This window comes from Lagopus muta, chromosome 9 (assembly GCF_023343835.1).
Source record: "Lagopus muta isolate bLagMut1 chromosome 9, bLagMut1 primary, whole genome shotgun sequence".
Taxonomy (NCBI): domain Eukaryota; kingdom Metazoa; phylum Chordata; class Aves; order Galliformes; family Phasianidae; genus Lagopus; species Lagopus muta.
In genome coordinates, this window is record NC_064441.1 from 9575563 (window position 1) to 9589066 (window position 13504).

Below are 13504 nucleotides of genomic sequence, written 5' to 3' on the forward strand. Positions count from 1 at the left end.
TTCCGTCAAATTGTCTAAAGATTGATTAATACTGGAAAGCTTTTTGTTTCCACCTTGGTCACCAGTGCCTTCTTCCCCTAGCACTTTCTTGGGAAGGCAGAGGTTTTCCTTTCTTTCTGTCTGGGTTCTCTAGCAGCCCACCCCATGCTTGTGCACCTTTGCTACAAAGCTGCAGAGAATTACTTCTCAGTGAAGAGCACATCTGGGCAAGAGGAGGGGTCCAGAGGGCACAGTTCCCATGAAGTCAGACTCGCACCACCTGGGCTTGCCACCCACAGGTTGAATGAAACGACATGCAGACATCAAGAAAATGGCAGGAGTGTTTTTCCCCAGCCCATCATCTGGCTGCCTTTGAAAATCAAAGGCTGGAGAGATTTCTTCCCTCAGCAACACGTGCGAAGCAATCGTGCTCCATTGTTGCCGGCAGATTTGTTTTTGCGCACTTCAGACAGGAAGAACGGCACTCGTGGGGCGAAGAAACTGGCAGAGCACGAGCGAGGTGGGAAGAGAGGAAGGAGCCAGCAAGTGGCAAAGAAATCTGCCACGGCTTCGCCACGTTCCCTAGCAACTCGCGCCCTGGAGAGTCTCTTGCGATGTCTCCTCTTTATCAGCGCAGCTGCATGCCATGTACTAGCCTCGCCGCGGTCTGCCTCGCGCTATTTTGGGTTTAAAAACCGAAGCGTGTGATTGCAGTGCTGTCATAGGCATAAGGACTTTGGATTGCTCTCTTGCACAGATGGGAGCAATTCACAGGGAGGGCTGGGAAAGTGACTTTCTGTTCTTGCTTGAATGTTGTCTGGTACTGGCTAGTAAATAGCACCTTGTGGCTTAAAGATGTCGATCAGAGCGCTCCCTCACCATGCGTTTTCCCCGTAAGGCAGCATTGCAGGGATGGGCGTACATGGATGCTTCTGGAGTAACTTCATGCCTTGCCAGCCACTGCAGACACATGTGGGTCTTTGCATAACAGACACGTGGTACTTTTTTGCTGTCTGGGGCACCTCTGTTGATTTACCAAATGCTTCTCTGCTTGCTGTTTCTCTGCTCCCGGCCAGGCTTGCTGCGCCCTGTGACATTCCAATGGGGATTCATCACTGAGTGCCAGATGAGCATTCCTAGGAACCTGGACAAAACCCTCCATTTGTGTAACACAAGCTTACAGCCCACGAGGTTGGGTCCTCTGGATGTGAGCTACCTAGTGTACTTGGAATTTAAGGTGGAGATGGAACATTCTGGAACTGGTAAAAGGACAGGCACTGTGCCCGTTTATGGCCCAGCTTCTTTGTCTTGCAAGTTCTGAGCAAAACTTCTTTGATTTAGAGTCTGGAACAAAGCTATAAAACAACTTCACACATGAGCTTTTTTTCTGGTAAGCAACTTCAGCCCTGAAGATGATCCATAGGACCTTCAGCTGGCTTTGCTCAACTCCATGCAGAACCTGTCACAACTGTTATCACAGTCAGAGAAGCATAAACAATAAGGCTAGAGCTCACATGAAGATTTGTCTGCTGTTCAGAGACAGGATCAGCTCTGCCTGAGCCATTCTTCAGAAATATTTGCTCCTACTCAGAAAAACCTCTGTGATGGAAATTACAGCTTCTCTACAGTCTCTTCCAGCACTTTGCTGTCCTCACTTTTGCTCCAAGGGGAAACCGACCCCTCAAAAGGAGCAGGAAGAAGCCCTGAAGCCCAGGTTAGTCTGAGCTGAGAAAATAGTAGCAGGAGTTCATGAAAGCCCACATGAGAAGGGGGCACCATGGTTAGCAAAAGAGACATGAACTAAGTAAGCATTAGAGTATCTATCACCTGCAAGGAAGCAGGTTTCAATCACCCATATCCCCAGAGAGAGCGGGGTCTCAGCCTGTAGGGCTTGCTTTTGGTCTGGGAGCCTGGGAGCAGGTTTTCTCCCTGTGTTGCCCTTGTTGACTCAAATAGTGCCTCTCAGCCGATGTACACCTGAGTACATTGCTCACTTTGGCACCCTGAGCCAGACCCTCTGCTGCTGTGTAAATCAGCGAGTTCCCTAGAGCGGCTCTGATTTGCACTGTCTGAAAGTCTAGCCCATCCTTTACAAGTAAATTCTGTAAGCAGAATTATATATATCTCTTTGTTTTTCCCCTTCAGCCTTTGCTCAGTCAACCTGCGAGCTGCTTAATCATTAACAAACAGAAGGGGCCTGCTGCTGTTGTTGTGGTTGAACAGGACATGAAAACGTTTCACGGACAAAGCGATCTTTTTAATGCATCAAAGTGGTCCAGACACGATGCTGTGTCCTGCCACAGCCGTCGGCCTCCTCAGCTCTAATTGCACACGCCACCGCCTCTTTCAGTTCACTCCAGTCTGCTCAAAGTACTGCTTGACCAATTAGCGAGATAAGTTTGTCTCTAGCCCAGGAGGGATGTGGACAGCCTTCTTCGCTGCATCTCTGTACATGGAGGAATGTTTTGACAGCTAAACATGGATCTTGTTGAGCTGTCAGTTCTGCTAACTCTCTCAAGTGTCTCTTATTTATTGAGTCATCAGGCTCTTCCTGACCTCCTCAAAGTCAACCCCAGCCTGGCACGAAAGACGGCGCAGAAATACAGCTAGAGCATGGCCTTCTGAGCAGGGCGAGTTTCTTCAAGCATTTGATGCCTTGAACAGCGCAGATCATTAGGTCTGTAAGTCAGTGCAACGGCTGTGCCCTCAGGCTGACAGCAGTCTTAGAGGCTGCAGCTGGGAAAATTCAGATTCCTTCCCTTAGTGCACAGCCTGTTTGGCTGCCAAGATCTTGGGGTTATTTAAGAGGCCAATGGCAAAGCAGGGGACCAGACAAAATGGTCTGAATCCAAGGAGCCCTGTATCCCCTTCTGGCTCCAGCATTGAGCTGTGAATTTCTTCTCCTTGCTCTTCATTCTGAACTCCTTGCTCTTCATTCATTCTGAATCTGGCTTGGAGGCCATAGGTACTTGTGCAGTGCAGAGCATAATCACCACATAAAAGTATGTATGAGCTTACCTTTGGGAGTACTTTGATCACAGAGTAGTTTTGCTGGACACATGGTGGATATGGGATCACGTGGTAGATGCAGCAGGGGAAGCCAAGGGGAATGTGTGCCATTTGAACCCCAAATAGACCTTCTTTGTGGGAGCCAGGTGAGGCTGAGGTGCACTGCTGTGATCTGAGTGTTCCCTGCTACTCCAGCAAAACCCTGTGTGTGTGTGTCCAGAAGCATCCCATAGGCTGAAACTATAAGGGGTTTTGGTTAGCATTGGATAGTTCTTGTACGGGCAAACTGGTTCAGTAAAATCAAGCTGAAGCTGATACCTCACATTTGCTCTTGCTTTCCTGCTTGTTCCCTGTTCTGAGGATGCTGTTAGTCCATCCTTCCATTTCATCCTGCTCTACTGCACGTTCGTCCTCCATAAAACACTCTCCTTCATGGACTGACTGCCTGCAACTCGCTCTGTGTGGGCTTTTCCCAGCCCTGGAATTCCTAGCCAGCTTGCACTTTCTTCCTCTCCTCCAACACTCGGGTCTGTGTCAAGTCCCCTACTGCACTCTGCTTTCTGATTATCTTTCTGCTTTTTGTCAACACATCTCTCTTGCCTTTGAAGTTCTGCCTTTTAAAACTGTTATTTTGGTGTTGGAAAAAGTTATTTTTTTCCCCTGGCTCCTTCCTCACATTGTGAAAGTCCTCACTCTAGCTCTGACCTTGACCTCACAGCTCCCGAGGCTCTGCTCCAATGACCCTCTTCTCCCTCTGCCAGCAGGATCACAACAGCACAGCCAGCTCACATCTTCACTCCTGTGCCTGCAGGTTGCAAGGACAAGCTTGAGACCTTTTGAATATTTAATACTCGCGGTGAAACACCCTGCAGCATTTTCCAATAGCCCATAGGCCCTTCTTCTTTGCCTCCCTGGCATAATTTGACCACCACATGGGACATGCAGGGTCCTCAGCCTGTGGTTCTGTCCAAGGGCAAATTGATCCTTGGTTCCCACCTCCCACCAACTGTGGGAAATTCCTGAGCACGGACAGTGTTTCAAGGGTGACTTGAGGCTTTTATCTGAGTAATACTTAACTGCCCTGGACTGTACTACAGAGAATTATGACTTTGTTGAGAAATTTCTACTGCTGTGAGCCAAATGAAAGATCATTTTCACAAGTACATTGGGCGAAATAAATGATAATCTAGATGACAGGCATTTGCCCTGGCCTTTTTCCCCAAGAGCAGTATGGAATTTGGCACTGCTTTGTTCTGAAAATGTTATTTCTGATTATCCTGGGCTAATTGATACTAAAGCATACACAGGTCCCTTCTAGAGCAGCACTCAGGCTATTGATATTCATGAGGGGCTGCAGTCTTTTGCTCTCTCCTGCTTCTTTTCTCCTCTATTACTCCCTCTGCTCCCAGTGAGGATGTTCAGTCTCACCTTTTTCCTTGCTTCCAATGTGTCATAGCTTCTGCCTGACAGGGCATATGCAAGTACATCTAATGCCTTGCTGCTATGCACTTTCCCTGTCCCTAACATGAGCAAAAAGCATTATATCTGCCAGAAACCTGTCTGCTTCTGATGGACATCTCTGTTTCACCAAAAGTGAGAGGGATCTTTGAAAAGCTTTTAATTGCCAGTCATTATTATCAACTGCAGTCAGGTAATTTTGTCATAGGTTGGTCCAGAGATGCAGAGAGGCCGGGGCTTGCTGGCTGATGGTGTCAGTGAACCACCGAGAGCTACTGATCATGTACAGTGAGATTGTTCTTCATGAATTAAATTGGAAATGGTCATTGCAAATGGTGCTTGACACGATGTTTGATGACTGGGATTCAGGCAAACTCGAGGTACCTGGAGAGGGCTCTTCATGTGGAGAATTAATAAATTTAAATGCCATAATGCCATTCAGCAACAAAGCCATCCACATGGATGGTATGAAATACAGAGATGCTGTAATTGAGGTAGAAATTAGAGAATGAATTCTGTTCTTTTCTGCGTTACTTATTGTCTTGAGCCCTATCACTACCATTTTAATACTCTTCTCTACAATCTTTTACCACAGCATCTAAAGTGTAAGCAAATGAGTTCTCCTTTGATTTTGAAGAATTAGTCTTCTCATTATTATTATTGATTTTAGAATAGCAGTCTTCTCATTATTACTTGCAAATTCTCTTCTCCATCGCTAGAAACAGTGTCATTTTGGATAGGTTTGATCACACTCGAAGCACAGTTCAGCTGAGGGGTGACAGTTGTATGGCCTGGGCAATATCCAGATGTTTGGACCGTCTGTCAGGTTTCAGCCTCCTCTCCCTTCATTCAGTCACATGAGAGGCTGAAAGTCAAGTGAATGCTCATACTCAGTGCTCACCCTCTCTGATGTCTTTGGAGCTCCCCATCTGCTTTCCAAAGGAATTTCTACTCATACTGCTAAAGGGCTTGGTATCATACAATAGCTATTTCAAGAAACAGAGTCTTGCAGACCTAAAAGAAAAACAGTAAACTCTCTTAAAAAGAAAGCAGCTGCACAGGAGGAAAAGAGAACAAGTATCTGGGATCAGAACATGAGTAAAATAGAAAAATTTTCTTGTTCTGACAAAAGAAAGTCATTTCTGAGACCAGCAGGAATATAATTTGCTTTTGCCACAGTATTGTTTTAGCTAATATTATTCTTATAGCTTTTATTTATATAACAAAACACCTCCTGGGCAATGGGGCATGTTGGGAGAGCTGTGTTTCTTTTGAAGACATAATCTTACAAGACAAAACGTAGGCACATGTGAGTGGAAGAGGACACAACTTGGCAACCTAAGATAATTAACAATAGTCATAATTTGTACTCATTCAGCATCTTTCATTCAAGGATCTCAAAGCATTTTGTAATCATGAGTTCATTGAGACTCTCAAGCTCTCTTGAGACAGCCAAACGTTATGAAGAGCATTTAAAACAGCAGGGTGCAGGATCAGACTGGTTAAGAATATTGCTGAGGATAAATTTCAGGAATCCTGCCCTCCAATCCTGTAGATGATGAACCAAGTGCCTGCTCCAGCCTAAGAATCTTTTTTTTTTTTTTTTTTTTAACTGTAATTTATACATATATATAATCTTTCAATGTTAAGCAAAATATGTAGTCTTCATTTAAGTCACTGTTGCCCTGGGAAGTGTAATGGCCCATGTCACAATTGACTAAAACTGAGACTACAGATAGTGGGTTAAATGCATTTGGTTAACCATTTGTTTGCTGTTATAGTTTTCACATGAAAAAAACTTAGATTGAAACCTGTCTTGATGATGGAAAGTGATGTGATTTTAACTTTCTTTGTGTATTAAAACAGAAACCCATTTGCATATTTTAAGTATCTTTTCTAGCATATTCAGGCATCTGGCAAGAAAGCTATATTTAAACTGTTAATACAGTATGAATGCAAGTTTCACATGCAAAATTAGTGCCATTAAAATGGGGAGATTTATTTTTCTTTTGAAACAAGCGATGCCCCAGCACTTCTGTTTTTGTTACCTGATAAAGCACTGCAGCTGGGACGGCCAATTTTTTTCAGGAGGCGACGAACCTGAACCGCAGAGCAGGTGGTGCTCATGGCCCAGGCACCCCGTCAAACCCCCGTCACCGCATGCGGAATGGCGGTGAGCTCCCTCGTCGCTGCGGTGCACCGGGGAAGGAAGGCAGCGCACCATGGGGTTGTGCCCGCCTGTGGTCTGGTGTCGTTCTTCATTGTCTGTAGGAGTGGTTGAGCTTGGCCTTTGTGAAATGCTTTGCAAATGAAAAAGTGAAGACGGAGCCAATCTCACTTAACTCCTTGTGTTGTAGGGTTGCTTCTGGAAAGGGACGTTTTGGAAGGCATGTAGTGAGTCTCAGTGTTTTTATTGTGGCAGTGAAGTGTCCAAGCAAGTTATGTACTGTGTGAGCAAACATCTCTTTTTTATTGTTATGAATTTTGGAGCGTTCTCACTTTCACCAGGTGCTTTCCTACTTGTCCATTGAGATAGGAATGTGGCTTGGTTGGTTTGGAAGCTCATGAGCCCTCTTAGAGGAGCCGCTCACTGTGACCAGAGTTGCCCGCATCTTTCAATAGTAGCCACCTGGATTTACAGAAGAGAGTTCTGTACGTCATGTCCTCAGGCAAGAAGCCCTACATGGCACTAAATATCCTCAGGTGTATAGCCACCAAGAAGTGAATTCAAGCCCATCCCAAGCACTTCCCCATGCTTATAGCTGAGGCTTTGAGACTCTCTTCTTCTATGGATTCTTACAGTTCCTACTCTAAAATGCAGATTTTAACCTGCTGATAGCAGTAAAGATAATGTTTAACTAATTAATATTTTGAAGGCAGCCAGTGGAAGCCCACCTTATAATGGCATAAAAACAAGGAGAGTTGATAAGTGTGCCATGTCTTTAGTGCACGTGGTCTTACAAGGTCTTACAATCAAAAACTTAGGGCTAACACAATGCATTCTCCTTATCCACATATTCATATAGTGGTGATGCTTCATTCCCCCTCTCAACAATACCATCCAGCTTGCATCTTGAATTCGTGGCTGAAATGTGCCCTACCAAAGTAAGTGGGGTTAATAGGAGAAAGAAAACAAAACAAAAAAGCAACAACAAAAACAACGCACTATTCTTTTTGTATGAGATAAGCCTTGACAAGTAAAGAGTATTTATGTAATGATAGAGCCAAGAGGCCCCAAGCAAGATCAGGCACTGCTGCAATTGTTTCTTTATATACATTTCAGCAGCAATGGGACATTAAAATGTAGCATTTTATAGGCGTTCTTATTTGAAATGTAGTTTAAATCTGCTGTTTCCTGAGATAACATGTCAAATACGTATTACTTGGGGATTTGTTTGTTTTGCATTTTCTAATTAGAAATAGCCAGTGTTGCTCCATAAAAGTCTAGCTCATCTCCTGTTAACCCTGAGTATTGTAAACAAGCCACAGTGTCCAGCAGAAACAGTGGCTGCCCGCAATAGAAGTGGAAGCTGTCATTTAACACAGTCATGCTCAGCGCGCCAGCTCGTGTTGTTTACAGCTCATCCAACTTCTGCAACACCTAGCAGAGACAACCAGCTCTTCCAGGTTCAAATCATAAGTGATAATGTGAAGAACAGCAAGAAAAGCTATTTAGTATATTTGCATATAAGAGAATGCAAACAATCCAAGGACGGAACAGTCATGCTTGTTTATTAGTGTGCTTGAACATTACTAAAAGACATCACAGAAGCTTGGAGAACTTTGTAAGCACTGAATAATTGACAGAGAAATATCATTAAGCCCGTTTTTCTGAGTGCTTAGTGTGTGTGTGTGTATATATGGTGATTCTATTTAATTCATTGTCAATATACAGAAGCCAACACTTTGTTTTCATGACTACAAGCTAAAAGCTGGCTTCCAGATACTCAAAACAAGCATTCTGGCTCTATTCTCTTGATTTTACAGACAAGATATCTCCCCTTCCACCTGTCTGCATCCCTAAAAGGGACTTTTTGCCAAAATTGCAGGCTGTGTGCTTAGAACAGAAATATTTAATTTACTATTATTATTATTGCACATATTTTGTGTAACGTTGTCACAAGAGATTGTTGAAAATCGGAGCTTAGCAGGATTTGAATAAGACTGGGAATGTGCGTGGATAACCAAGTGAGGATAGAGTTACAATAATGAAGTTCAAAAATAAAGAAAAATATCCTCTAGAGCTTTGGAGTAGTTACAAAACTGCCCTATTTCAAAGCATGCCACTGTTTAATAAATGAGGGCTCTGCTGCCAGAGCTGCCCGCTCTGGATTACTGGTTTGCTCTGGGAAGTGGTGGCTGTGGGGGCGCTGATGGTTTGCCCCACTCTGGCCCATCCCAGGGGAGGCCACTCTCCCAGCTGCCCAAAAACTTGTAATTTCAGGCCGTTCGTGGGTTGCAGAGGTTGGTGGACATCCCCTCTTTCAGGGCAGCTTCTTTGGAGGGACTTGAATTATTCTCCGAGCAGGAGTGAACCCAGGAATGTGCGTGTGGCAGGAATCTAGGCAGCATCGTCTTTTCAGGAATCTGTATGTACTCAGGCAGCTGTGACTTTTCACTGGGAAAATAAATCAAGAATTAAAATATTTTTTTTCCAGCGCATCTCCTCTGTAAGAGGGTTCAGTTGGCCTTAATTATAGACTGAATTACAGCTGCAGGCAATCGTTATTTCTTTGGGAGCTCAACTCGTTGGAGAGATGCGGCACCATGCTGAATTTTTTGGTCTCAAAGTTTGCGATTGTTTTGGACAGTCAATAACTTAAATGAAAAAGCATGGTCTTTGTCAGGCCACTGAATAAGAAATGAGCAAAGATGTTCTTTAACTGTTTATTTAACTGACGACGAGTTCTGGTGAGTGAAGTGAAAGGAAAGTGCTAACTTCATGCAGATGAACAAGTAGAAAAAAATGAAATGGAAAGTAAGTATCAGTGTGAGATGTTTCTGGCTGCTTTTCAATTCCAAATTGGGCTAATTCTACCTTCTGAAAAGAAGATAATTTCCACGTTTCTGTAATTGGGAACACATAATTGAAGTGATTTTCTCTCCGAGAGAAGAAACTTGTGCAGCATTTGCAAATGGACAAGAAAAAATGACCGCATACAGTGTACTCTGAATGATGGTACATTCATGGTAGCATCATCTTCAGATGTCTTTGCAGATTTGATTGACTGGGATTTTTACCCATTTGGGTGAAAATTTGTACGTGGACGGGGAAAGTTCATGCTGGAGAATGCAGTCCACTCCCTCCAGAGCTCCTTCTGTCTGGGCAGCCAGAGCTCCAGAGGCAGCTGCTTACCAATGAGGTCTGGAGTACAGAGCACATACCAGAGAAGCGCTGAAGAAAGTTTCAACTCCATGTACCAAAATAATTGTGCAGCAATTCCACGTGACTGCTTCTTTTGACCTGGCTTTTTAGGAACTGAACTTTAATGAGGAAGATGAATCAGATGTTGTTGCACTGCTTGGAGTGGCACAAGCGATTAACTCACTTCCTTTTGTTTGTAACATGAAGATATTTTCTGCCATGGAGTTTAACCCTAGGAATGCTGGCAGTTCCTAGTCCATCTATTTGTAAATGCGTACACATCTGCAAACACAACTGCATTCGTCATGCTTTACCCAAAGCTGCTCCATATTTGATGGGAATAGTGAAAAATAGTACTCAAGTGCTTCTGAAGCGTGGTCCCTCTTTGCAGAGCAGAGCTCTTTTCCATTTTCACGGGCCACTTTATAATCTCTGATGTTGCTGGGATGCTCAGTGGATCTGGGAGGCCACTCAGCACAGAGCACAGCTTTGAGCTCTCTGTGTCCCAGGCGCAGTGTACACTGAAGCATTGTAGAGAAAAGAGAATGCATGGAGATGATTGTGGCAGATTAGGCAGTAAATTGTATTTCTAGACAGCCTTGATCATGGTACAGATCGGGAGAAAACAGAGGAAGTTTAATAAACAACAACACAACTGTTCTGTAAGGAAAGCCAGAATTGTATTTTTACCCTGGCCTAACAAAGGAGGAGGAAGGAAACTGTTTTGCTGAAACAAGCATTCTAGATCCACTAAAGATACACTTCTCTACGTTTGTGTGTGCGTGTGCCCCGGCAAACTCAACAGCATGTTCATATGTACGAACTGCATTTCCCTGGAGGCACATAGTCAGCATGTGCCATGCAAGGAGAAAAAATATGTGCCTAGCATTGCTTAAATGCTGGTCAAAAAAGCGTAGCATTTTAGTCAAAATAAGTTAAAATGTCTCCTAACATTGTGGTTGGTGTGTGTTGTTTTTGCTGATGTTGAATACTGGATAAGAAATCTGCCCAATCTGGAAAAGTGCAACGTAGATAAAATATGAGAGCAGCCTTTTTATTGCGTGTGAGGATACATGGTTTCCCAAACTAGAGAAAGTCTGCAGATATTGATATTTCATTTTAAATGGCACAGCCAGAGCCCTTCCTGAAACAGACACGAGCAGCCTCCTGCTCCAGAGATGTGGAGACTGGCGTGAAGGAGAGGCACAGACCCCACAGCCCCCCCCCCCCATCCTCTGTGATTCCTTCACAGGACAGCACTGGTCATTCATTCCATTCTGCCTGGAAACTGAAAGAGGATGAAATGATATTTTAAGATGCCCAGATGCTAAACTGATTTTTCAAGCTAATAAATCCTTGGCTGCTCTTGCTGTGTTAAAATGTATGTTCAGGCAAGATTCATGGTCAGCTCACAGGAACAAGAGAGCAAAGGAAAATATGTGGTTCTTCCAAGATTAAATGCTTTGTATTTGGCAGCCTTAATTGCTTTATTAATGAAACTTTTTTTTCAGGGCTACGTTATTTATTATTTCTAGTGAAGCAATTGTCAATTAGCCTTCTAAGAACAGCCACAAAACACCAAGGGCATCTGGTGCTGTTGGGTTAAGTACCTGGCTCTGAGATTTGTTAAGTGAATGACCTTATCCATACCAAAACGAAATATCCCACAGAGGTGGCACTTATTTGCCTTTGAAAGCAAATGTAAGTCCTGTGCACCATACAAGCCTGTCTCTCCATTTGAAAAAATAAGTTGTGGTAACCCAAACACAGTGTGGTTGCTTTTGTGCAAGAGCATTTGTTGAGCTATGTGTAGACATTCAAGATTAGCAGATGCTCAGCAACTTGCTCAGAACAACTGCTGGGCATATAGAAATCCTGGACAAGTGCATAAACGAGGAGGTTCCAGGAGAACCGTGCCACCCAATTCATTTGTGCACTGCTGCTCCATTAGAGAGCAAGTGATAGGCAGCAGCCTGTACAACTGCCCTATTGTGAGTGCACAGCAAATCCAGCACTTCCAAGAAGCGCCATCGTGCTACTGCACTCATGGGTGCTGCATGTGTGAGGGAGGTCAGGTCAACAGGAAAGAGAGGTGATGGAACACAGCTTAGCACAGGCCCTAGAAAAATAAACATGACGAGGTCAGGAACATGCAAGTGTTTGGTTTCTCGGAGTGGATGATTGAAGTATTATTGCTAAGCAGTGTTTGGAGACCTTCTCTACAATGATTGATGTCTCATTTGAAATTCTCTCTTGCCTGAAAGGAAAAAAGAATAAAAGCATTTAGTTAATTCTCTTGCAGTGTTTTAAAGTTGCTGTTCTCTGCTGAATGTGACTGGATCTATAAGAATTCGTTGTGTCAGGTGTATTCCATATAAGCTGGATAGAGGTGTATTGTTTTGCCAATGATCTTACTTTTTCTTCCCTTTTAAATAGGTAAAGAGCATGAAAAAGTGCTTACTTGTAGACTATCACTCAGAAGTTTCTTATGTGAGGTCCGATCTTTGATGAAGATAGAGATTAATCAATTAAATCCCTTCCTTTATTCAAATACTTCGTTTCATAAATAAGTTAGTTTTCACATGCGGGTCTTTCAAGAAAGCAGAGCACAGAAGGAAAACTGATGTCAGCATGTTTTTAATCCTGAAATGACCGAGTTTCTCACTGCAGACACCAAACTTAGCTTCTTCTAAGAAACTCTTAGGCATGTGACTATTTCTGTGCTTCTCAAAATACGCCTGTAGTTCTGCTGTTTTCCAGGGAGAAAGCTCACTGAGATGGACTTTAAATATTTAATGCTAGCTGTTAGCACATGAAGGCCAAGAGGTCTCAGTTCTTAAGTGCATACTAAAACCTTTGTATCCCTAGCACTAAAAATCTGTGGGTTAGCTCCTGCTCTTGCAAGTGTTAACAGCAGAATTTGTGTCAAAACAAACAAGAAGAGAACAAAACTAGCAGCTTGGAATTATCTGTCTTTGTCTATACACTCTGCCACTGTAGGAATGATTGTTCTAGCCTCTCTTTTATTGCATTGTTAAATGATGGAAGCTTTTGCCAAATCCAAACTGAAATGCTTCCAAAGTCTTTTTTCGGTGTTGGAAAATGTTTGTATCAAGTTATCCTTGGAATAATATTTCTCCTTTATTTATTACTGTGTGCTACCCAGTGGACACCTAATTATGAGGCACAGAGTTCTTCTCATTCTAATAGGATATGTAGCACTTTGCTGGACATTTTTAGGAGTCCATTTTCATTACATTAAATGGGATGTTTACTTGTGTGAATCTCTTGGGTTTTAAAAAAAGCAAAAAGACAATGAAGTTCAGCACTGAACAGTCAATAGACTCTTTTACTGTAGGGGAATGCTTTTATACCACATCACAAACTGTTTGTTCTCTTTTTCTTTTTTTTTAGAGTGGGTATCCAAGCTCTGGACCCACATCAAGCACTCCTGCCTTCAGGCCTGAAGATGAGCTGGAACATCTGACAAAGAAAATGCTGTATGACATGGAGAATCCTCCCTCTGATGACTACTTTGGTGAGCAGTGCCATGTCACGTTGAATCAGTCTTTCCATAGCCCCTTTCTGTATATACCAGGTTTGGTAATGGGGAGGGAGGCATGACAGCTGCAGTGTTAATACAGTGACATTCGTACCGATAGATTTGCTTTCCATGCTTGGGCTGGAAGCGTA

General features: G+C 43.4%; 1 protein-coding gene across 11 annotated transcripts in view; it reads left to right on the forward strand.

Moving 5' to 3' along the window:
• LOC125697421 (LIM domain containing preferred translocation partner in lipoma) overlaps nucleotides 1-13504 on the forward strand; it is a 320474-nt gene that overhangs the window by 222810 nt on the left and 84160 nt on the right. For all 11 annotated transcript variants that reach the window (XM_048954618.1, XM_048954615.1, XM_048954616.1 and 8 more), the window contains one exon: nucleotides 13226-13349. In XM_048954618.1, the coding sequence (XP_048810575.1) occupies nucleotides 13226-13349 (124 nt within the window). The remainder of the gene's footprint in view (nucleotides 1-13225; nucleotides 13350-13504) is intronic.